The sequence below is a fragment of the Sus scrofa genome, chromosome 18 (genome assembly GCF_000003025.6).
Source record: "Sus scrofa isolate TJ Tabasco breed Duroc chromosome 18, Sscrofa11.1, whole genome shotgun sequence".
NCBI lineage: Eukaryota > Metazoa > Chordata > Mammalia > Artiodactyla > Suidae > Sus > Sus scrofa.
Window position 1 is genome coordinate 20,923,323 of NC_010460.4, and position 26,161 is coordinate 20,949,483.

The window sequence follows — 26,161 nt, forward strand, 5'->3', positions numbered from 1 at the left end:
TGGCTTCAGATAGCCACTTTCTTTTGTTCTGTGAAATAGCCTACACCCAATACCCACCAAAGCATCACATGTGGCTACTACTTGCAACTTTAAAACTGAACCAAATGGACCAAGTGCAGGACTTAGACGAAATGACTAAACAGAGTACCAATTTCTATTATTTCTGAGTTTTTAAATTTTCTGGTGCTGTCTCACATTGAGGAGTCAAGGTGAAAACATTAATTAGAATCTATAAAACCAGAAAGAGAAATTCTGGTAAAAGGATTTCAAATAGCAGACAGAGGCCCATTAAATAACATATTAATATGAGTGAGCATCTTAATTGGGGTTTGAGCAGAAACCTGGGGTTCCATCCTGCCATTTCATTTAAGGGTCTGAATCCTTTCCCTGAATGTTTAGTGCCTTCTGAGATTCTTGGAAGACAGCCTTCCCGTATTCTCTCCTTTTTTTTGCCCCGTTAACCTCTTTCTGTTATCACTTGCAACAGTTTCCCCTAGAAAGGTTTGGGTCACGGACAAAGGTGGATAGGAATTGGGATCAGATAAGAGCCTTTTTAAAAAAAATTGCTTAAGTTAACTTGCATTTTTTCATTTCTTACCCTTTCAAAAAAAAAAAAAAAAAAAAGAGCGAGAGAGAGAAGTAGAAAAAGAAATAAAAGGAACAGTGATTCAGGTGACATGTGGACAGTATTGTCTTCTTTTACTTGAGTGATTGTCTCTCCAATTTCAGTTTTTGTTCCATGAAAACTTGACATCAGTACCAAATAAGAGTTCCTCCCACTCCCTGCCATGCAAACGGAAGAGGTATCTTTTTGCAAGTAATTTGATATTCAAGATTTTGTGAAAGGATATTGTATCTAACACAGCCACAAATTTTAGGTATTTATCTCTGCTTTTCTAAATCTGTGAGAAGCTAAAAGCAGTGATGTTTATGTTTGACTATCATAAGAAAATCAGACATTTAAATATAGAAGCAGTGATTCATAACAATTTCAGCCCTGGAAAGAAGGAATGAGATGTTTCAAGCTTAAGAAGATCACTAGGGCAGCTAATTAGGTTCCTTGGAGCATCTGTACCGGGGCTTCTTTCCAAAGGCGTGCTATGCTAGAAGGCAGGTTTAGAGTCCTTGTTACGGTGCTCACACTGGGAGCCAGAGTTGGATGAGATGGGTTAGTCTTTGCGCCTAATTTCTACCCTCTTTGGCTCATTAGAAAGATAAAAAACTTGGAGTTCCCCTTGTGGCTCTGTGAGGATATGGGTTCCATCCCTGGCCTGGCTCAACAGGTTAATGATCCTGCATGCTTGTGGCTGTGACTGTGGCATAGGCCGGCAGCTGCACCTCCGATTCAACCCCTGGCCCAGGAAAGTCCATGTGCCGCAGGTGCAGCTGTAAAAAGAAAAAAGAAAGAAAGGAAGGAAGAGAGAAACTTTATTAGCTTGTTGCCCTGATTTGAATTTCTGATGAAGAGCTAACCTAGCTGAATTGATTTTTCTGTCACATACAGGAGAGGGTTTCGTGGAGCCACACATAATCTCCAGTGGGAGCAGAAGGCTTCCTCCCTCCAGGTGCAGAAGAGGAAGGGAGCTGTGATGTGGGTCAGGAATGTAAGATACAGATAGTGATTTGTGAGAGGAGTAATCTCATCAATGTACCTGAGATGTCTCAGGCTACGTTTGTCATTGGGGATAAGCTATTGTAGCTGGAGGCACCCCCACTCCTCCTGCTCCCACCCCCCGCTGACTCTGGTGTCTTCTCAAGGTCACTTGTGTTATTTCTGGGGTTATATGCATGTCTTCAGACTAAGCTGGTAGTGGTCACGGCACCTTCCATTCGCATCTTCTCTATTCCATCTCCCGGATGTTCCCACTGCCTCTGGGGTTCAGGTCCTCCTGCCTTCTTACAGGGGCTGGGAGAATGGCCCCCCCAGCTCAGCATCTGGCCCCTGGAGCCAGGTGGCAGCTCTGCTGGTCTGAAGCCGCACCAGCTCTTTCTTGAACTCTCCGACCAGTTTCTGGCCGTTTTTTCCCCCAGACCCTGGGGAGGAAGAGCAGGAAGCAGTGATAGAACCGACACCTTACCTTTTGCTTCTTTCTTTTTTCTCTTCTTCTACTTTTTTGTCTTTTTTAGGGCCGCACCCTCAGCATATGGAAGTTCCTAGGCTAGGGGTCGAATCAGAGCTGCAGCTGCCAACCTGCACCACAGCCAGATCCTTAACTCACTAAGCAAGGCCCAGGATTGCACCTGCATCCTCAAGGATACTAGTCAGTTTCGTGACTGCTGAGCCATGACAGGAAGCCCTCTTTTCTTAATTCTCCTCTTTTCTCATCATCCCCAGTCTCTCCCAGGTGGAAAACAGAATGCATAATGCCTGTGAATGGCAGAATCAGGTATTAGGGTGGGGAGACTTTAATTAAGAGAAGGGAGAGTTGGGGTTTGGGCTGCACTCAGTGTTGGAACTTCCACTCAGCCAGGTGAGATTCCTGTCAAAATTAACAGGCACATAGATGGAGAGGCACTGGATTTCCTCCTCCTCCTCTCTCTCTGCTTCACCTTATTTTACCTCCTGGACCTTTGTGTTAGGATGGGCTTGCAGGTGCCCCTTGCTTTGGATGCCTTACATTTTTGAAGCCGAGGGAAACCAGGGAAGGTCTATGGCTGGCGGATTGTGCCATTTCCTCACTAGACCTGAGGAAAGAAGGTCTGTGTCTCTTGTGCTCAGACCCAGGCCTTGAGTGACGAGGGCATCTCTGAGGATCACATAGTCCAGAGCAGCCCAACAGGCAGCTCCTGAACTTGGGCTTTTGAGAAAAACAGAGCAGACCATGACCTTTAGGTCTTTGACAGCCACTTCCCCAGTGGCAGGTGGCTACCACAGTGTTCAAAACCCCTTGATGAGATCTGGCAGGTACAAACAATATCTCAGAGTATGTTGAAGAACTTATCTGGCATTGAAGAAACGCTCATTTATGGAAGATCGAAGGCTAATTATTCTTAGCTATTTATAGAAAGATTCCCAAGGGCAGGTATTGACTTGACAGCATTTTGTTGGATTATTGCACTTACTAAATGGTAAGAAAACAAAATTTCTTCTAAAAGTATCTTAGAATTTTAGTTGTCCTTTTAATAAGAGAAAAATGGTATCACTGGACTTCACGGCTGTATCGCAACGTCTACAGAAAAGTATAGTTGGCAGAGCACTTTCTAGGATGCCGTCTTGTTTGACCTTTTCAACAGCCTTGTTTGATGACGAGGAATAGGGCTGCAGAGAGCTTTGCCCAGGGTCACACAGCCAGCAGGGAGCCGAGTAGGGTCATCGGCCTTCGAGTCTTGTTTCCTGGGTCTTTGGTAGATCTTAGAGTGAACTTGAACAAGGTGAATGTAAAGTCCTTAGCTCTTCTAGGTTCCTTAATTTGTCACATCACCAACTGTGGTAGTTATGGGTCCTTCATGGGCCTTTCCTTTTCTTTGAGAAACATCTCAACATCTTTATCTTTCACTTTTTCTATTTGTTTTTCTGAGAAATTTTTATAATTTTGTTTTTTTTTGAGTTATTTGGCTACAAATAACTCACTTGGTTTAAAGTTGCCAGTGATGTCTTAGCAAGCTCCATGACATACCCAGGGATTCCTGCAAGTGAGAAAAATCCATCCTACAAGTGGTTTTCAGATATAATACAGAGTCAATAAATAATTAGATTCAATAATTAATAGAACCTATGTAATGGTATATATGCTAGACATTTTATCAAGCATTTATTTTTATTTTATAGGGTTTTATTGGTATCTTTTTAGGTATTACCTATTTTCATAGGTCTTCCAAAAACATGTTTCCAGTTTTCTCATCCATAAATTGGATAATAATAGCACCTGCTTCATAGGGTTTTATGAAGATTAAATCAATTTCAATTAATAAATTTTAAGCTCTCAGAACAGTACCTAGCACATCATACTCAATAATGATTAGTCAGTATTACTTTCCTATTAGACAAAAGAACTTTCATTGTACACCTCACAACAGAACAAATTTGTAGAGAGCCAGTAATTGGACAATTTGAATCCCAATATAATCCATGACTACTAGTTTTTGCTAAATATCCAAATAATTTTGGAATATAGCTCTTAGTAAATGAGAAGAGACTGTATAAAGTAATTATAGACAAATATAGCAACAATACTAATGGGAACGTTTTAATAAGAGGCAAAAATCCACCTTTTCTGGTACAGTAGATTAGAGTAAGATGATTAAGAGCCTGGATGTCTTTTTACAAATCTTGGCTTTTTCTGTTTGTTTGTTTTGTTTTTTTGGCTTTTCTTGGGCTGCTCCCGTGGCATATGGAGGTTCCCAGGCTAGGGGTCTAATCGGAGCTGTAGCCACTGACCTACGCCACAGCCACAGCAACGAGGGATCCGAGCCACGTCTGCAACCCACACCACAGCTCATGGCAATGCCAGATCCTTAACCCACTGAGCAAAGCCAGGGATCGAACCCACAACCTCATGGTTCCTAGTCGGATTCACTAACCACTGAGCCACGATGGGAACTCCTACAAATCTTGGCTTTAAGTTCACTCCCCGTGTGACCTTGGGTAAATTATTTGCGCCCTCAAAGCATCCATTCTTTAGTCTATAAAATGATATTAATAGTGTGCATATTGAGAGTCAGGGGAGGGTTAAATGAGATGGTGCCAAGCCATGTAGCCCAGTGACAGTCAGAATGTTGGCTGTTGGAATTACAGTGGTGAGCTCATGACAGGGACCAGAGACTGGTCCCTTCTCTAGCCCCAACAGCCCTGATGCTCACTTACCCTCAATATCCCACATAAACCAGTGTTTCGCAACCCTTTAAAATTTTTGCCCACAGATGATTAAAAAAATTTGCATCTGCCTCTTGCTTTTTTCCGAAGTTCCAACAGCCCCAGGGGTGAACCTCTACTTGAGAATCACTGTTTATTCTGCATATGTCTTCCAGCCAAGGAAATGTTGTCAAGCATCGGTTTGCTTTCTGCAGTTTCTATTTTAAAAATATACACACACACATATATATTTGTATTTGACTAATATATATATGGCTTCTATAATATAAAATATTGAATAAAAAAACCTCTACTGTTACATATTCTGATTCTTTTACCCATTTTGTCTGAAATGTAGGCTCCCTGCAATAGGAGACAAAGTGCAAAGAATACTATTCAGTTCAGCTGGAAAAAAAAACCCCAAGTTTTTCAAGGCAAATGACTAATTGTCTGAGCCAAAAAAAAAAAAAAAACCCACTCATATTTTAATGCATAACTAGTATTGTCATAAGTCACTTGTTTGAACACTCTTGTCAAAAGTAATTTATTTTCCTTTTAAGAGAAATATACTTACTGTTGATAATTAAATTTCTATTAAGTATTTTTTCTTTTTTCTCCCTATAATGGTTTTCTATTTCAACCCCAACTTCCTTTATTTAAATGTGAAATTTGTGAGTCAAATATGGCAAATGGTCCAAAATGCAAAATTAGCTTTAATTCATTACTCTATAGTTTTATTCATTTATGTAATAGGCTTCATGGTGGGAAAGTATTGACTTCAAGTCAATTAATTTAGAAATGATTCCTATTTTTAAGACACAGCTCTGGTTCCAACCTGTTCTGTGGTTCATCAGCTTTAAGCTTGGGTGAGCCTCAAAGAAATTTTGTAAGAACTGGAAATCTGAAAATGGGATAGAGAAAGGGTAGAAGTTGGTATGCCACTGGGAGAACTGGAGAAGTCAGTGTTCTGGGAAGGAGGAGAGGGAGCAGCCAGCGCTTCCTGTAGAAAAAATAAAGGAATATTGGCATTAGAGGCCCAAACAGTGTAATTAGATCTGAATCATACAGGGCATTGCGATTTTTAACCCATGTCAGTAGTTCCAGAGAACACCCAAAGGTTAAAAGTGGTTAATTGTTACAAGAAGACTTCTGTGCTTAAAATTCACTTTCACATTGCTGCTAAATATAAAAATACCCCTCAGCCCAACAGAGATGTGTTTCTGAGCCTTTCTCTAAAATATCCAAACCAAAGAAAGGTTAATTGCTCATACACCTATCTGCAGATTTTATATTTGTTTGCTTTATGCAACCAAGACTTTTCTGAGAAGTGGGTTGCAAAATAATTTTTCATAAACAAAAACCTCTTTAAAAAACACCAGAGATGGAGTTCCCATCATGGCACATCAGAAACAAAATCAACTAGGAACCACGAGGTTGCAGGTTCAATCCCTGGCCTTGCTCAGTGGGTTAAGCATCCGGCGTTGCCGTGAGCTGTGGTGTAGGTCGCAGATGTGGTTTGGATCCCACGTTGCTGTGGCTGTGGTGTAGGTCGGCAGCTACAGCTCTGATTCAAGCCCTAGCCTGGGAACCTCCACATGCCAGGGGTGCAGCCCTAAAAAGCAAACAAACAAACAAACAAAAAAACCCCAAAAAACCACCAGAGGAGCTTTAAACTTAAAAGAACTCAGTTATTCTTTGATTTGGTGATTCCGTGTGTTCAACTATACTAGGTTTTAAAAATAGGCAAAACGCAAAGCTGAGACAACAGAAGACTGTCTAAAATAGTCACGACTGAGGTGGGACTGGGGGTGGGAGAGCAGACTATATATACCCTTACTGGTCGGCAGATGCAGATATCTCTGTGGATACACAAGAAATTGATAACATATGTTTCTTCTGGGACAAGAACAGGATGAATGGGGGTTAAGGATGCAGAATACTTTTCACTGTAAATCCTTTTGTGTTACTTGAATTTTAAACTGTGTTACCTATTTCCTCCCCTCAAAAAAAAGGTGATAAAGACTATTTTTTTTTTTTTTTTTGGCTTTGTGAAGAATCAGATCATTCTTTCATCTGTGTGTAACTACATTTTAGATGCCTGTCATGTGCCAGCCACTGTTCTGGGCCTTAGTTTGTTCACAGAAGATCTTTCTGAGGAAGGAACTTGTGAGCTGGACCAGACTGTGCCAGGCAGAGGGAGTACGTATGGGATCTCTAGCAGGGCAAGGGGTGGACAAACCATCTGGGATGAGTGATCACTGTGTGTGTATTTCCAGGGGTGAGTGTGTGTGTGTGTGTGTATGTGGTGCACACAGCCCTCTGACTTTGGTTCACTTCGTCACTGACCCCCAACCCCTGGGGACGGCAGGAGTAGCCTTTCATCAGGCTGCCAGAGGGCTGTGGACCTGTAAAACCATTTCCGGATTCTAGATTCTATTTTTCACACCCGCAGGGTTTACTGCTTCTGTGTAGCCCCATAAATACCACAGATAACACTCAGAAGGATTGCATTAAGTTTCCTCTTACAGAGGCAAGCCCGAGGTATTCTCCCTGCCACCCTAAATCAGAGAGAATGTCAAAAAGGAAGAAAGGAAATTTTGGCCTCCTATCCAGAATCACTTGCATGGATGCTGCCTTTGCAGGGGAAGGGCGTGGTCTCCCAAATAGAAGGATTGGGAGAGATTCTGTGAGATCAGGTGAACTATAAAAGAAGCTGGTAAGGAGTTCCCCTTGTGGCTCAGTGGGTTGAGAATCTGACATAGTGTCCATGAGGATGTGGGTTTGATCCTTATGGCCTCACTCAGTGGGTTGAGGATCAGGCATTGCTGCAGGCTGTGGTGTAGATCTCGGATCCAAATTGGTGTTGCTGTGTCTGTGGTGTAAGCCTGCTTGGGAACTTCCATATGCCACAGATGTGGCAGTAAAAGGAAAAAAAAAGGTAGCTGGTAAAATAATGATTGAGGTAGTAATTTTCTTGTTTGTCCTCCCCCATCATTTTTTTCTTTTAGAGTAGGTCTTAAGAGTAATTCGATTTTTAATATTTTTTTCTATTTCTTCATCATCTTATCATAACATGTCAGGCACTGCTCTAGATGCTTTCATTTATTAATTCATTTTATCCTCTTAGCATCCTTGCTGCTAGCCCCACTTCACTGACAATGAAACTGAGTCATGGGGTTAGGTAACTTGCCTTGGATCATATAGCTGGTGGGTACGGAGCTGGGTTTCAAACCCAGACACACTGGCTACAGAGTCCTGCCTTTATTGAGAATATTGGGAGAGGAATACATTTAAACATCCTTATTTTCCATCTCAAAGGATTTCTGTTCAATTTGAATATTGATGCATTCTAAGAAAAATGACTGGACAGTTAGTGAGTGCCGGTGTTTAGATTACATTACAATTAGAAGGGAGATTGAGAAGGAAGTTTATTAGTTTGTCTGTTCAATCAGAAGATTTGACCTGGCTTAATTCCATTTTCCAGAATGAATCAAAAAAAAAAGGAACTATCACAGGGTAATAATTGGTTGATCTCATTTCTTATTAGATAAACATGTTAACAGAGTGCAGTTTTGTCTTTTGGGGTAGGACATTTTAGCAGTAAAAGCACCCATAAATTTCATGTGCAGTTGTCATGGAACAGCAAACCAAAGGTGGTGCCAAGGTCCCCATTCAACAGCCTGGCATTTATTCATCGTTCCATGGGACACATTTTGCCTTATTGCACCGTTACACTTTCTTCAGGCACGATTAGCAGATAGAATGGCCTGTAAAGAAAAATTAACTCTCAATAAAGACATTAGGAATGAAATAAAATATGCAGAGTTCATACTCTTGCTGCTGGGATTTTTAAAATGTACCATGAAGTTCTAGTAGTAAAATTTCTTTGAACTACGTGATACTCCATGACATGGCTTTCATGGAAAAAATAAAATGGGAAAAGGACACCCTTTTGCCTTTGCCAGATGTTTCCAAACCTGTTGACGATTGTGTCATTTAGGGGGTGGGGTGAGGTTGGGCATCTGAGAGAGAGGGGATGGTGCCAGAAAGCCACATGGTGACATTCTTGAATTTACATGTGAAATAAAACCTAGAGAGGAAGGGAGAAAGGATAAGCAGATGTAGGTCAGAGAGGATCTGCCGTGAGCAGTATGCTGCTCAGTTTGGGTTTTATTTTAGGTGCCTATTCACCCAACATCTCTTAAGATAGTGTCTTTCAAACTTGAGTGTGCTGAGAAATTTCCTGGGGAGTATATTTTTAAAATGCAGATTCCTAGGCTCCACCCCAGAAGCACTGGTTTTGTATATCCCTAGACCCAAATCTGTATTCTCAACAAACTCTTCTGTGGTTTGGACCCAAAGGTCACAGGCAGAAATCTGTCCCTAAGGTTTATAAGTGAAAAAAATAACTTCATAGAGACTTGTCAAGTTCCTAAGATACTGAATATCTCAGCCACTTTCCTCTAAAATAATGATGGATTCTGTCTTATTAAGACGTTCACATGGGCTTACCCGTTGCCCTCTTACAGAGCTTTTGCCATTTGGCTGGTTAGGGATCCAAAGCTGCTCACAGAGGTGGAGAGTGAAATGCACAACTCTTGGGTGCAAAATGCCTTTTGAAAATACTCATTGATGTGAAATGCAAGTGCTCTTCAGCCTTTCGTGAATGTACCAATTATTCTTTTTTTTTAATTTTTATTTTTTTAATTTTTTTTTTGTCTTTTTGCCATTTCTTGGGCCGCTCCCTTGGCATATGGAGGTTCCCAGGCTAGGGGTTCAATTGGAGCTGTAGCCGCTGGTCTACGCCAGGAGCCACAGCAACGTGGGATCCGAGCCGCGTCTGCAACCTACACCACAGCTCACGGTAACACTGGATCCTTGACCCACTGAGAAAGGCCAGGGATTGAACCCGCAACCTCATGGTTCCTAGTTGGATTCGTTAACCACTGAGCCACGACGGGAACTCCCTGTACCAATTATTCTTACTACTGTTGTTAAGTTTAAATGTTTTTTTGTTTTTTTTTTTTAGGGCCACCCCTGCGGCACATGGAAGTTCCCAGGCTAAGTTAGATTGGAGCTGTGGCTGCCGGCCTGCACCACAGCCACAGCAATGCCAGATCCGTGACTTACACCACAGATCATGGCAACATTAGATCCTTAACCCACTGAGCGAGGCTAGGGATGGAACCTCCTCATGACAACTAGTCGCCATTGTCACTGAGCCACAACGGGGACTCCTAAAGATCTTAAGCATCTATATCCCTAGGCTGCTCTCCCAAGTTCCATGACTTACGAATGGTCTGTAGAGGCTGAGGCATTGAATCAAAATCTATTGTAGACAAATACTTTTTTCTTGAAATCTCTTTGTTGTTACCACATAGCTGTGAGCTGCACCTCAACAAAGGCTGATTAAAATAAAGCCTCATTGGGAATTCCCACTGAGGCTCAACAGAAATGAACCTGACTAGTATCCGTGAGGATGTGGGTTAGATCCCTGGCCTTGATCAGTGGGTTAAGGATCTGGTGCTGCTGTCAGCTGTGGTGTAGGCCACAGACAGGGCTTGGACCTTGCATTGCTGTGGCTGTGGTGTAGACTGGTGACTACAGCTCCGATTGGACCCCTAGCCTGGAAACTTCCATGTGTCATAGGCGCGGCCCTAAAAAGCAAAAAAAAAAAAAATTAGCCTCATCAACAAGTTTATTAATAGTATTTCCCTCTTCACAGGGAAATTCTGCTTGAAGTCCCACACATGCACTCTCATTGCAGGTGAGGATCTGGCTGGTACCTGCCTCAGGTAGAAACTTATGTGTGGCAGCTTTTAGAATTACACACTTTAGCTCAGGGTGAGATCCTCATTTTAAAAAAGTCATGCCATTGCATTTGTATCTTCAGGAAGCTCAACTTGTCTTGGGCTTGATGAAATCAAGCTGAATTCATGGGGTGCTTCATCAACAAATAGGAACCCCAGTTTACCCAACTGCCCTGGCAGGACCACCTCCCCGGGATGGTTGGACGAGTCTGCTCTTTGATGGTACGGCAGCTGTTGCCGAGCACAGCGTTAAATAGTGTTGCTAAAATGATATTCGATTCGGGTTAATGTTAATTGCTGTGTGAGCTTTCTCCAGTTTAGGAATATCTTTGTCTAAATAAGTCCTGACTCTCTCTATTTGGGGTACTCTTCATTCTTCTGAGCTGAAGTTGTATCTGTTATTTGGGTGACCATTGTTTTTGTCCCCTCATCAGTTATACAAAACTTCTATTATAACATCGCTTCTTAAAACATATTAACAATTGATCTTATTGCTACATTTTAGCAAGCTACTTTCTGATCTCTAATTTTATCAGCAACCTGTCTAAATCAATCATAGTAATAATGACAACCTAGGGCTTCATAAGAGACCTCAACTTGCAGATGATCCGGAGGATCGGGGCAGACCGTGACTTCATCTAAGGTCCTTGAGCCTGTAAGTGGTAGAATCTAGACCAAACCCAGTCCTCTTACTTAGGGACTCCTTAATTCACACAGCCCCATGTCCCTGTGGCTAACTGGAGATATCGGAGAGTTTTTAGCTAGAGAATTGAGTGCAGCTAACTAACTTACCTAGCAAGAGAACCTGCCATCATGATCTCATCACACAGCATTCTAACCAACCGAACCAGTCTCTGTGGGTTATCCCAGCTCATTTAACTACTCAGGAATGAGGGAGCAATGCCTGCGTTGTGTAGATGTCAATCCAACCACTTCAGCTGCTACATTTTTCTAAGACTTACCCCAAGTTTTCATTGTTCCCATTTTCTTGATATTTTCAAATACTAGCAATTAGCTTGGGTTTTGAAACTATTTCTCCTTTCAGTCTTAGAACAGCATTTGCCCCTCTAAGCCATATTTCTAGTGTGGGTATAGAATCCCCTTCAGACAGAAAGAGAACCATGAAATTTCTTTCTTTCTTTCTTTCTTTCTTTTTTTTTTTTGTGTGTGTGTCTTTTTTAGGGTCACAACTCAAGGCATGTGGAGTTTCCCAGGCTAGGGGTCGAAGTGAAGCTACAGCTGCTGGCTTATGCCACAGCCACAGCAAAGCCAGATCTGAGCCACGTCTGCAACCTACACCACAGTTCACAGCAACACTGGATCCTTAACCCACTGAGCAAGGCTAGGGATGGAACCTGCAACCTCATCATTCCTAGTTGGATTCGTTAACCACTGAGCCACGAAGGGAACTCCATTAAATTTCTTTTTTAAAAAAGTTGGTAAAAAACTCTAAAGTGTCTTTTCATGGCCCTATTATTTGAAAATAATTGAATTTTCAAAAAGGGCATTTTCCCATTTTTCCTAGTATAGAGAATCTATAATATAGACATACAATATTGTGGAATGGATGAATAAATACTGACTTTGGTCATTAAATGGAGTATATAAAGTTATATCTATGTAACTTATCACTTCTTTGATAGCACTGGATGGTAATAACGAAACTCTCTCAGACGGGAAACCAGACTAGCCAAGCGGCTGGGTATATTATGGAGCCTGATAGCCAGGTGATGGGTTCTAGCTCCTTAGTCACCTCCTGTTTCCCTAATGATGTGTCATGAAGATCTTTGGTAATTTTTGTAAGAAGAAAATCATGACTTTCACAAAAATACAAAATAAACATTCATCAAAGATTTTATGAAATCCTTCATTAATGAGGGAACCTATGTGATGTTAAAACTGGTTCAAAGAACGTTTGAGTAGCTATGTGTTTATAGGTAGTACTCAGACAAGGGCGAGGGAATAGGAGCTCCTGCTGTGGTGCAGTGGGGTCTGTGGTGTCTCTCTAGCCCCAGGTGGCAGGTTCAATCCCTGGGCCAACTCAGTGGGTTAAAGGGTCTGACCCGCTGGCTCAGGAACTCCTTATGTCATGGGGGCAGCCAAAAAAAGAAGAAAAGAAGAGTGAGAGGATAGATGCAAAATTGGTTGATATCCAACTGAGCCATAAACTATAACCTCACTGGTTATCTAGTCCACAAACAAACATCTAGAAGTTAACCTCTGTTCTGCAGAGTTGGGAACGGGCCTAGACAGTAAAAAGCCAAGTCCAGCACTATACTGAAAGTGTTCCCAGCAATCTCTTCTTGCCTATTTCCAAGTCTGAGATGGTTTTCTGACACTGTGATATGTTCAGGTTTTTACCTTCATCACTTTCTTACTGTCTAGACTGCTTCTTGCATTGGTCCTTTATTTTTCCTTTCCTTCCCCATTTTTCTCTCCTATATATATATATATATATTTCCTACTTTTTGTTGTTGTGTTTCTTTGTTTTTAAATTATAGTTGATTTACAATGTTTCTTCAATTTCTGTTGTTTAGCAAAATGACCCAGTCACACACAGTTCCCTGTGCCATACAGTAGGACCCCACTGCCCATCCATTCCAAATATAAAGTTTGCATCCACCAACCCCAAACTCCCTGGCCATCCCACTCCATCCCCACTGGCAACCACAAGTCTGCTCTCCATGGCCATGGTCTGTCTCTGTTTTGTAGATAGGATCATTTTTTGCCATATGTTAGATTCTGCATATAAGTGGTATCATATGGTATTTGTCTTTCTCTTTCTGACTGACTTAGTATGAGAATCTCTAGTTGCATCCATGTAGCTGCAAATGGCATTATTTCATTCTTTTTTTATGGCTGAGTAGTATTCCACTGTATATATATGTACCACATCTTCTTAATCCATTCATCTGTGGATGGACATTTAGGTTGTTTCCATGTCTTGGCTGTTGTGAACAGCACTGTGATGAACATAGGGGTGCATGTAGCTTTCTGAATGCAAGTTTTGTCTGGATATATGCCCATGAGTGGCACTGCTAGATCATATGGTAGTTTTATATTTAGTTTTCTGAGATACCTCCATTCTGTTCTCCATAGTGGTTGTACCAGCTTACATTCCCACCAACAGTGCAGGAAAGTTCTCTTTTCTCCACACCCAGGAAGGCGGAGAGCTGAGACGTCAAGTAAATTTTATTGACCAACAGATTGGCCGGGAGCATTGAGAGTGGACTCAGGCTCCCTGCTGTTTAGGGAGCCACTTAGGAAACATGGTAATTTCTATTTTTAGCATAGATTTCTTCTTGTGCTGAGATAATAGTCAAGGGTTAGGGGGAGGCAATCTCTTTATGAATGTGGGTAATGGTTTTGGAGGGGGGGTGGAGGGAGGTTGTAAGGGAAACATCCTTTGAGGAATGACTATTTAACTGGTGTCCAAGGCAGCTCATTGTGGGGGGCGGGGAATCAGCCTTCTAGATTGTAAGTCTGATTAGAGTTTTGGTGGCATCTGGCAAGTCAGGTCCATTCCCCACCTACGAGAATTGTCTATTTCTTAGGGACTGTGCAAAATCCTCACCTGATTATTTTGCACTTGAGCACAGCGAACTCTCTAAATATCTTTATGGTGGGATACGGGGTTATGTCCGAAATGTCTGCAGACTCGAGGGGATGTTCTGGCCTAGCCTGGTGTGGTGAGACCCCTCCTTACTTGTGGTAGCTGGAGCGCCATCCGATGCCACCCTCGTATCTCTGAGAGAGGCCTCTTAGTCAAGGCACTGCTGGGACACAGTCTTCCTTCAACTGTGACAGCGACAGGATCACACTTCAGGATGTAGCAGCTGGAGGCCCTGCACATGCTGCTAAAATAGTATCAGAATTGAGGTAAAAGTTTAATTTTAGGTTTTTGAGAACTAGGCTTTTTTTTATTTCTTTCAAGGTTTGTTGTTGCTTATCATCCTTCCCCCCCCATTTGCTGCCAATAAAACTCTTTACTGTTCTTTGTCAGGAGGTAGCAGTATATTTGCAATGTTGATTACTGACACCAGTTTAACCTTAAGTCTCTCTTTGTATCGACTTTCTGTGGTAAGAAATCCTCAATCCCCAGGTCATACGCAGAGCTTTTTTTTTTTTTTAGGGATGTCTGTTTTCATTTTATTTATTCCTTTATTTTTTGGCTGCATCCATGGCATAGGCAAGTTCCCTGGCCAGGGATCAAATCTTTCACCACTGGCACGGCTGCAGTCAGATTCTTAACCCCCGTGTCACAGCGGGAACTCCAGAGATTTTTAATTTGGACAGGTCATGCTAATTTCCAATTGGAACCCTTGGACTTTAAAGAAAGGACCTTTTCATCAAGGAAGAATTTACTAAAACGTGTGCTGTGTTATAGCCAAGGACGACATATAGAGACTCAATCCAGCCATTATAGTTCAAAGTAGGGACATGAAGACTTTTTTCTATCAAGGGTCAGAGAAGGGAAAAAAAAATCTATTGAGGGTCACAGAAATTAAAAACAACGAAGTTAAAACACAAATTTTAAATAAATAATCATCTCTGAATGTTTTAAACATAGAACAGGAAACAGGAAATTCTATCCTGGAAGAATAACATCTAAGAAATATCCTCCTGTTCTGCAATAAGGTCACTTAGGAAGTAAGGACTGAAAGGGAAAAAGAAAGATAAGAAGGAAGGAAAGTGGACAGAGAAAGGGTAGCATGGGGACAAAGGCAGAGCAGGCCAGAGAAGGAGGGAGAGAGAGGGGAGCAGGTCCAGGAGTTAGGGATGGGACCCTCCCTGGGCCTGTTTAAACACCCCTTCCAGTTCTGAGCAACCATTCCCAAATCCTTAAAGAAAGCTGACTTCTTCTCCATCTCTTGTTTAAGGTCTCACTTTTTACGTCTCTTTCTCTGTACCTGGCCCTTCCCACCAGCGACTCCTCTGGGCACGGTACCCTCCGCTGCCACGTCTCACCACTTTCCACAGCCGTGGGGTCCCCCAACCCCACCTGCAACCTGGAGTGTTCACACCAGTCTACACACTTGCTTCCTTCACCGCTTCCTTTCCTACTCAGAAAACTGTACCCACAGCTTTCCCCTGGACATCCTCTGGGATTCGGGTTCTCCATCTCAAAGACTGAGCTGGGAATTCCTCCCTCACTCATCATTTAAGGCAATACAACCTCAGGTGGTTGGAGTCTTTCCTGGAACCTTCGTTTTCCTTCCTCTCTCCTTTCCACCGTCCTTCTTTGACTCCTTTTCTGCCTCTCTTCCTCCTTTCTCTTAGCTTGAAATGGAGAAGAAAAAAAAAAAATGAAGAAGCGCAATAGTGCTTCCAGACAATGAGCATCATTTTCATTTTTCTACCTTCCAACAAAGTCACCACTAAATATCTGAATGTGGAAGACGAAAGAGGAAAAGGGGAAAATCAGACTGCTGTCAGGTACAGGCAGGAGAAATCCTTTAGAGTACTGGGTAACCAGCCAAAAGCAAAATTGCCGGGGTCCTGCCCGCCCGGGGGTCAGGGGAGGTCCCGAAGAGGAGGGGCGGCAGGTGCAGGAAGAAGAATGGAGACGCAGACACTCTCGAGGAGTGCTCAAGCAGTCTCTAATTTATTGGTGGACAACAGCGAATTACATAGGGGAAAAGGCTAAAACTGACATAAGCAATGGAAGATCAAGATCTCAAAATTTTCCAAAAAACATAGATAAACTTTTAAGATTAAAAAGCACATGATTTGGAGTTCCCGTCGTGGCGCAGTGGTTAACGAATCTGACTAGGAACCATGAGGTTGCGGGTTCGGTCCCTGCCCTTGCTCAGTGGGTTAACGATCTGGCGTTGCCGTGAGCTGTGGTGTAGGTTGCAGACGAGGCTCGGATCCCGTGTTGCTGTGGCTCTGGCGTAGGCCAGTGGCTACAGCTCCGATTAGACCCCTAGCCTGGGAACCTCCATATGCCTCGAGAGTGGCCCAAAGAAATAGCAAAAAGACAAAAAAAAAAAAAAAAAAACAAACAAAAACACATGATTTGGGTAAAGTACAGTCTAAAAGCATAAAATAGAATTGAACACCATAAAAGAGCAATCCAGCAGGAACTAGGAATCTCATCAGCCACACATGACCGTTGCAAAAATTGCAAATATATTGTTTTCTTAGAACAATCATCTGATTATAAACCTAACAACTATTTTACTTTTAACTTTATTGTTAATAGATTTCTATACTTAAAATACTTAATTCAATAAATCAATAATTATCAATAACTACCTATAACTCCTAAAATTTACTTATTTACTTACTAAAAACTTAAAACAGCTTTAGCTAAATAATGCATACCAATATTATCTAAGATCTTGTGAAAAACAGAAGCCAAATCAGAGACCCATTTGAATGTAGACAGTGGGGAGCTATTCTCCCGGAGGTAAGTTGGAGGTTTAGCAGGCAAAGATAATAAAAGTTAATAAATTCCTTTCTTGAGGTAAGGGACAGGGAGTTAGGTACAGTAAACAAAGCACAGATTGTTTACAAAAGAGCAGAAACTTAAAGGTATGTATCCTCAGGCATAATGTCCTCTAGTTTCTGGGGTCTGGCAAGCCTGTTGTTTTGCAGCCCTTTCTTCAGAGTCCCCTGGACTTTGTCATCAGGTGGATTCCATTCTTGAAACTCAGCTCCCAGCATAAAATAATAGGAGTTCCCATCGTGGCTCAGTGGTTAGTGAATCCGACTAGGAACCAGGAGGTTGTGGGTTCGATCCCTGGCCTCCCTCAGTGGATTAAGGTTCCGGTGTTGCCCTGAGCTGTGGTGTAGGTCTCAGATGTGGCTCAAATCTGGCATTGCTGTGGCTCTGGCATACGCCGGCGGCTACAGCTCCAGTTAGACCCCTAGGCTGGGAACCTCCATATGCTGTGAGTACAGCCCTGAAAAGACAAAAATACAACAACAGCAAAAAACAAAACAAAAAACAAACCAAAAGTAAAATAATAAAATTAAAGATGTTAAGTACTAGTTTGTTCTTGAAGTTTGTGAGTCAGCTTTTTTTTCAATTATATTCATTGTTTGTTGTATTTTTTTAGAGTCCACACATAAGTGATATCATACATCATTTGTCTTTCTCTGCCTGACTGATTTCACTTAGCGCATTGCCCTCCAAGTCCGTGCACGTTGCTGCAAATGTCAAGACTTCATTCTTTTTTACGGCTGAGTAGTATTCCATTGTACGTACACATATCCATTCATCTGTTGATGGATATTTAGGTTGCTTTCATATCTTGGCTATTTTAACTAAAGCTTCTAGGAACACTGGGGTGTGTGTATCTTTTCAAATTACTGTTTTTTTTTTCAGATATATACCCCAAAGTGGAATTTCTGTGTCATATGGTAGTGAATATAACAAAAAAAGAAGCAGATAAACAGATATAGAGAACAAACCTGTGGTTACCAGTGGGGAGAGGAAAGGAGGAGGGGCAAGGGGCAATAGGGGTAGGAGATTAGGAGGTACAAACTTATGTATAAAATAAGCTACAAGGATGTATTGTACCATATGGGGAATAGAGCCAATGTTTTATAATACCTATAAATAGAGTATAACCTTTAAAATTGTGAATCACTCTTTGTACACCTGTAGCTTATATAATATTGTAAAGCAACAATGCTTCCATTTAGAAAAAAGTTGTTAAAAAGCAGTGGAACCCCTGCCCACTGCTGTTTCTCTACCTCACAGACTTATATTCCCCTTTAAATGCAGCAATATATTAAGACTGTCAGCTGAAGAGTGTTTTATAAACGGTAGATGCTTTTCCTTGCTTAACAACTGCTCTGAGTGCCTGATAAGCTACAGACACGCATGCTTAGAGCTCCACAACCCCCGACCTCTCACCTCCCATATTAGGCTCTCCAAAGCAACAGTCACGGCCCCACCAAGTAGGAGGCAGACTTCTAAGATGACCACCAAAGAGCCCTGCTTCCTGGAGTTCATGCCCTGGTACAAGCTTCCCCTTGTCCTTGAATGGAGCTGGACCTAGTGACTCACTTCTGATGAATATGACAGATGTGATGGGAAGTCACTTCTAAGATAAGGTTATAGAAGACTGACTTCCATCTGGCTGCACCCTCCCTTGTTCTCTCTTACTTGTTCCCTCTGAGGAAGTCAGCTGCCATGCTGCTGCCTGCCTTATAGAGAAGCTGATGGGGCAAGGATCTAGTAACAGCCAGCAAGGGACTACAGCTCTCCGTCCAGCATCTTGCAAGGGCTCAATTCCACCAGCAACCACTCAGTAAGCTTGGAAGCAGATCCTGCCAGGCAAGTCCTGAGAAGGCTGAGACCCCAGCCAACTCTTTGACGGCAGCCTTGTGAAAGAACCCGAGTTGGAGACTTAGGTGAACCAGGCTTGGATTCCTGACCAGTAGAAATTGTGAGATAACCTGTGTGTGCTGTTTAAAGCTGTTAGTTTTGGGGGTAATTTGTTCTACAGCCACAAATACCTAGAACACTACCTTCTAAGTTCACTCTTAGTTTAAAGAGGTCCTTTTGGTATCTCAGTACACCTAGGTGGGGCTCATGACAAGAGCCACATTTTGCACCTAGAAAATAGTATTTTAATGAGATTATTCTTTTGAATTACCTGGGGAGGGAAAGCTGTGTTTACTACAAGCACTAGAATATAATCATTATTCCCTCTTTGTGTGTCCTTAGACCAGTTTTGGTCCTATCTTCTCAAAACCTTCCCAAACTCCTAGAGCACCCTATTCCGTATAATTTAGCTGTTGGTTAGTTATTTTTCTGCATTTTCTCTGTATTATTACACATCTGTCAGACTGGGTTGTATTGCTTTATGATGTAGTGGCTGTCATTTCATTTAGTTCCCTGGACCAAGTAGGTCATCACGAGTTATTTGATTATTAACCCTGGAAAGAATCGAATAGTTTATCTGGACGCATTGTTGAGTTCATGCCCATCTATATACTTTTGTCTGCTTATTACTAGTTGGTCAGTTGATGACAAGCAGCAAAACAAGCCAGAACATCCTCTCCCTGGAAGTTTCATGAAAGGAAAGCTCATTTCTTACATCAGTATTAATTCGAGAAGTTTTTGTTGTGATTTTAAACCCATATGAAATGTAATACAAATAGTTTTTTGGAAAATAGCAACTAATAGCTAACATTGATATTCTTTCTATTTGTCAAGTTTTTTTTTGCCCACAGCCATGAATGTAGGTGTTCCCTGGCCAGGGATTGACCCCGTGCCATAGCAGCAATCCAAGCCACAGCAGTGACAATACCAGAATCCTTAACCCAGTGCACCACCAGCGAACTCTGCCAAACATTGGTTTAAGTGTTTTTCTTATAAGAACACAGATTTCTGAGATTCAGATTAAAAATCTAGTGAATAATTGAAGAATAAAGTTCAAATAATTTTTAAACCTAAGGAGCTGAAATACCTGAATCATTATATTAGGAATTGAGTTAAATCCAGCAAATTTTACAAAGTGATTTAAAAAATATGGTATATATTAAGCATTTTCTTTTCTTTTCTTTTTTTTTTTTTTTTTTTTGTCTTTTGTCCTTTTAGGGCCGCATCCATGGCATATGGAGGTTCCCAGGCTAGGGGTCTAATCAGAGCTACAGCTGCTGGCCTGCACCAGAGCCACAGCAATGTGGGATCTGAGCCGCGTCTGCAACCTACACCACAGCTCATGGCAATGCTGGATCCTTAACCCACTGATCGGAGGCCATGGATCGAATCCACAACCTCATGGTTCCTAGTCGGATTCATTTCCGCTGCGCCACGATGGGAACTCCTATTAAGCTTTTTTTAGTGTCACCTTTTAGCCTCAGAAGGAGCTAAATTGCATGTGTGAAGGGTGGAGGTGGTGGTGGTGGAGGTGGCGGTGGTGGAGGTGGCGGTGATGGAGGCGGTGGTGGTGGAGATGGTGGTTTGGCAATTTCCATCTTTCCAAGCTTAACAGTCAAGTAACCCCTGATCACTTACTATATTCCCAGGGACCCAAATGAAGTCTGCTTACTCCACCATAAGACAAGAGAGCCAGGCTGACGGATGTGCCATAAGAGAGGAAGAACGAGAATATAAACAAGCCGAGGCTGAATTGCGTGGGTGAAGTTGGGATGCTCTCTCTAGAAGTTTGTGAAGGTTTTTCAGACAGGAAGGACTGTGCTGGTCTGGGAAGGATGGGTAGAGAGGAAGTCATGAGTGCGTCTCAGTGCCAGGAAGCAGGGTTTCCCTTTCCCAGGTGGTTCACAAGACTATGTTATGATGCTTGGAGGAAGTTATATAAGAGGCAATGAAAAACCATTGCTTTCTCATTGATTCAGTCCCCTTGGCCTGAAGATGTCTCCGTGAGTGGCTGTTTTGGGAGGAGGCCAGCACCGCAGTGCGGTCAAGGAGCTGCTTTGGTGAGCCTTTCCTTCTCCCAGGCCAGGCCAAGTCAGGGGGTAGCGAGGATGGGGCTTGGGAAGGTCGTGAACATGGCCCTGTGCCTCTGGGTGCCTAAGCACTGCTGAGGAAGGGAATGGGGCCACGCTCGGCTTGACCTCAAGTGGATCTTAAAGAAGCAGGAAGGCCCCCCGCTGTGTCTCCTGGGTGAGTGGAGCTGGACGTTAGCATATCCACTTGCTGGCTGGCAACCTTGGGAGCTCCCGGGGTGAGATCAGAAACTCCTCTGTACATGGAGGGCAAGGAGAGACAGAAGATAGAGGCGGACCCCTCCAGATTAGCAGGAGGCAGGTTTAATGAGCAAGGGGGCATACGAGGCTTGTGTTAGGCAGCTGCAAGACAGGTAATTCTCTGCATTTCTTGGCCAGAATTTGAAAAGCTTATCGAGAGGCCTTAACTGGGTTGTTACATATTCAGTCCAACAGGCTCAACAGCACCTTCCTCTCTTGTGGCTCCATCCTTGGAACAGCTGCTACATTCCAAGGACAGGGGAGGGGGCGAGTGACCTCTGATTGCTTGTGGTCACGTCCTCTTGCTAATCTCCTCCAACACCACTTGATTTGAATAACAACTAGGTGCTGTAACAACTGAATCTTCAAATTTCAGTGACAAAACATAAAAGTTTCTCACTCACCAAACAATTTGGTGCTGATATTCTGGTATGTGGGCAGCATTCCTTAGCTTGGCGAGAAATCCTAGGGTCCTTGCCTCTGGAGCTGCTAATCCTAGGACCATGGAGATCTCTGCTTGCAGCTGCAAGAAAAAGAGAGGGTAAGGAAGCATTTTCTTCGTAATTTCCTTGGCCCAGAAGTGACCTGCATCATTTCTATTCATTTTACAAGAAGTAGATACATGACCCCTCTTAGATCCTAGATGCAAGGAGGGTAGGGGAATGCAGTCCCTCTGTGTGTGTCGCTGGAGGGCACCCTGTCCAGTGACAATATACACTGTCCGTAGGAGAGCAAGACTCTTGGTTGGACAGGTACCTGTTTTTGCCACACCCATGTTAAGATAAGAAATTGAGGAGTTCCTGCTGGGGTGCAGTGGAAACGAATCCAACTAGGAACCATGAGGTTGCAGGTTTAATCCCTGGCCTCACTCATTGGGTTAAGGATCTGGCATTGCCAAGAGCTGTGGTGTAGGTTGCAGACTTGGCTCGGATCTGGCGCTGCTGTGGCTGTGGCGTAGGCCGGAAGCTTTAGCTCCGATTAGATCCCTAGCCTGGGAACCTCCATATGCTGTGGGTGTGGCTCTAAAAAGACAAAAAACAAAACAAAACAAAACAACCCAAAAACCCAAAAAACAGAAATTGAGCACAGGGAACTATACCTAGTCACTTGTGATAGAACGTGATGGAGGATAATGCGAGAAAAAGAATATGTATATATGTGTGACTGGGTCACTGCTGTACAGTAGAAAATTGACAGAATACTATAAATGAACTATAAAAAATAAAAATCATTAAAATAAAAGAATAGGTGCAGAAATGGTAAAAGTTCAAGATGACATCACAAAGTTAGGAATGGATGGAACCCAGCTTCTTTTTTTCCTCTCAGAAAACACTGGGATGCAACTTCCTCGGTTTAAAAAGAGTTGAAAAAACACGGCACTTCTGTGGCCACAGACACAGGCAGCATGGGCCTCCCCTCCCTGGATTCCTGATTCCTCAGGTCTACCTCTTTAGGCTTTGCAAGTAAGTATTTCTTTAAGTTTTTATTTTTATTTTTGGCTGCTCCTATGGCATGTGAAAGTTCCCAGGCCAGGGATCAAACCTGTGCCACAGCAGTGTGACCACACCGGATCCTCAACCCCCTGTGCCACAAGAGAACTCCCAAGTAAGGTTTTATATATTTAGATGCCCTGCCTGCTGATCAGCTGTGAGGAGAATGATTTTCTGCAAGCAGTGGGTTTCTCATTGTAGTGACATCAGAACCGCCCGGAACATGCAGATCCCCAGGCTCAGCAGGGGCCGCTGGGCTGCTGTCTTTTTTTTTTTTTTTTTTTTGTCTTTTTGTCTTTTTTGTTGTTGTTGTTGTTGCTATTTCTTGGGCCGCTTCCGCGGCATATGGAGGTTCCCAGGCTAGGGGTTGAATCGGAGCTGTAGCCACTGGCCTACGCCAGAGCCACAGCAACGCGGGATCCGAGCCGCGTCTGCAACCTACACCACAGCTCATGGCAACGCCGGATCGTTAACCCACTGAGCAAGGGCAGGGACCGAACCCGCAACCTCATGGTTCCCAGTCGGATTCGTTAACCACTGCGCCACGACGGGAACTCCTGGGCTGCTGTCTTGATAATGCACTTTTTCTTGGCTCACTTGCCCATTGGTCTCCTGGGTCTTCCTTCGCCTCCAATAAACTACCTGCCCTTGAATCCTTATCCCAGGTTGTGCTTCTGAGGCTCCCAAATAAAGCCAGCAAGGATGCATGCGTTACTGCACCATAGACACCCTCTTGGGAGAGCCCTCCCATGGCTTCTGTGCACAGGGGGCAGCTGACGGTGGGGGCGCGGGGTGCACATGCTGTCTGAACCTCACTGGCCCTGTCAGTCCTGCATGTTTGTTCTTGCTTCCAGTAGCCGGTACTTTCATAAACTGAGCAAAACCCACATGGTATACTCGCCACCACTTGCAGATGGTCTAGCCAAGAAAAAAAAAAAAAAAAAAATACTGTCTGCGTTTCCAAAAGAAACAAATTCTATTCCCACTTTCCCCTGTCAGCTCTGCTCCATGTGGGAGCGTCGTGCTGTCAATATTCCTCCTGGGTGAGTAGCCTGCAAAGGTTCCGAGTCTCAGTGATTACCCCAAAGCAGGAATTGTGGCATAAATCTCCATGTGTGAAATACATATCACAGCTTGAGTTAAATGGACCCCAAACATATGGCATTGTTTTTTGTATTTTCTAACACATGGGCAGTTTTTCACGTTTTAAATCAATGGAAAATGAGGAGATTACAGGCAAATTTTCTTGGAGGATTAACCACCAGGAAATAGATTTCGTTTGCATAAATATTTAGGGTGGGATAAATGATGAAGTCAGACACTTTCCAAAGACACATTTCACATTGCGGTGTGGTGGCCCAAGGCGAGACCAGGCGGCTGACTCTGGAACCGTCCCTGCCACAGGCTGCAGCAAAGGGCAAGCAGAACTGTGGGCTTTGAGCTTGACGACTAGGGGCTGGACTGCCTAGAGCCTCTTTCACATGAGTGTTACTGATGCGATTCCATAGTGAGTAGTTGCCAGTGATTTGTGGAGACCGTCTTTCTTCCTGTGCCATTGAGTGGCTGTCAGTCTGGGTGGATTCTAACCTGTGTCTGGGCTTGTCACTAGCTCAGGGGCCATGAGATAAAGCCACTGGAAACCCTCCAGGGTATGTAGAAAAAAATCTATTCCCTACTGGTCAGATTCTGGGAGACGATGGCCCTGTTCTGACTTTCAAGGGTTAAAAATGATGCAAAACCCAACAGCAGAACTATTCTTTCCCTAGGGCAGATCACCTCTGCGCATGTCTCAGAGGGCTGCACCAGAGAAGCCTGCCGTGCGTGTGTCAGACACCAGACATTGGCAGGTAGTGATCAACAGGGGAAGGAGAAGAGCAGGCTCGCTGGGCATTTGTCCCCTGGGCAGCTCCCTCAGCCTTGTCGGGCCTCCAGAACCACAACTGGCTGTGCTGTCCTCCTGACTGAGATGGGCCCACCAGAGTGCCAGGGTGCTGCCCCCCACGCTGGCCTGGGGGACAACCCTGCTGGACCCACAGCTGGCTGCTAGCAGACCCTGAAGGCCACGGTGCAGGCCGGAGCTCTGCCTTGAGGGGTACCTTCACCCTTGCCCTGCCTGCCCTCGCCTTCATGGCCGTCTCCCCACCCCCAATGTTCAAGCGCAAGTAGTGAGGGGTTTAGAGAGGGGTGGGGACACCTGCATCCCTCTGCTGAGCCAGATGTGACCAGGCTGCCGTGTGAGGTGGGCCTGTCCACTGTTGAAATCAGGCTGCTCAGCTTCATACCTCTAGGGGAAGAGGGAGCCCTTCCAGCTAGGAGGAAAGTCCCCCGAGTTTCATATGCGACTCTGGGACGGATGAGCCCTCCCAGCCCCATCTCTGGATTGTGAAGGGCTTCTTTTCCTGTACCCTCCCTGCCCCAAGCTGCACTGCCTGCTGCTCACTCCCTTCAAGGCTGTGCTGTGCATTCACAGTGAACTGAGGATCCTACACAGAAACCTGAGGTGAGGGGACCCAGCCTATTTTATGTCTGCAAACTCTCCATCCTCCTTCAGGTGGTTGTGGCTACCGTCGAATAGCCTCTTATACGATGATGGGAGAGGGAAGGGAAGGGAATGGGAAGAGATGGAAATGAAAGGGGAAGAGGTCTCCTGGGCTGGAAATCTGTAGGTTTTTCTAAGTGACAAAAGGGCGAGGGAGGCTTTAGGAAAGAGAAAACTTGGAACCCTAATCCCAGCCTTGGGAAAAGCAACAGCCCCAGGGAGGAAGTGTGTATGGAGCTTGCAAGCCAGGAAGCTCTGATTTCTGGCTCTAGGACTTTCCAGACTTTCCATAGGCTTTCCAGCTGTGTCTCTAAGCCTCAGTTTCTTCCGCACCTGGAGAATGGACTTAATTTTGATCACCTCGCAGAGCTGGTGCGAAAATTAGAATGCACAGAATAACGGAAGATACCCGTCGTGATGCTTATGAGTTTTATGAGGCTTGGAAAGTTGAAATTCATTGCAGAGATGTCGAATGGGGGGAGAGGGCCTACCTTGGACTGGGCATCTTCCTCATCTCCTGCTGGCTGCCCCCCGTTGCCCCTAGTGTGTTTCCACGTGGTCTGGGCAGTAGGGACAGGCAGCACTTGCTCTCTGGCTCACCCCGCGGCCAGACAGCAGGTCAGGCCTGGGGCGCCGGCTGCAGTTGCGCGCGGCAGCCTCTAGATGGAACTTTCTCACCAACACAAGGCCGGGCGGCCGCAGCTCTCCAGGCGCCGGGCGGCAAGGGGCTCCCTCTCTCCTTCGCCCCGGCAGGCGCGGGGTGCCTGGGCGGTAGCTCCTGGGGAGGGCCGCTGGACCTCGCACGTCGAGCCTGGCTGGCTATCATCGACTAGAGGCGAAGGGAATCCCAAGTTTTCCC

The 26,161-nt window shown here is 44.0% G+C and overlaps 2 protein-coding genes across 2 annotated transcripts in view; one reads left to right on the forward strand and one right to left on the reverse strand.

The window, feature by feature from the left end:
- LOC110257597 lies at positions 5,503-22,067 on the reverse strand. The gene is made up of 3 exons (XM_021079057.1): positions 21,678-22,067; positions 14,309-14,459; positions 5,503-5,792 (listed from the first exon to the last, which is right to left on the reverse strand). The coding sequence occupies exons 1-3, from the start codon at positions 22,046-22,048 to the stop codon at positions 5,649-5,651; spliced, it is 666 nt and encodes a 221-aa protein (XP_020934716.1). The 5' UTR covers positions 22,049-22,067; the 3' UTR covers positions 5,503-5,648.
- Positions 21,727-26,161, forward strand: part of GRM8 (glutamate metabotropic receptor 8) — an 811,904-nt gene continuing 807,469 nt past the window's right edge. Inside the window, exons 1-2 of the mRNA XM_021079054.1 lie at positions 21,727-21,814; positions 22,600-22,736. The gene's annotated coding sequence lies outside the window, so the exon portion shown is untranslated. The remainder of the gene's footprint in view (positions 21,815-22,599; positions 22,737-26,161) is intronic.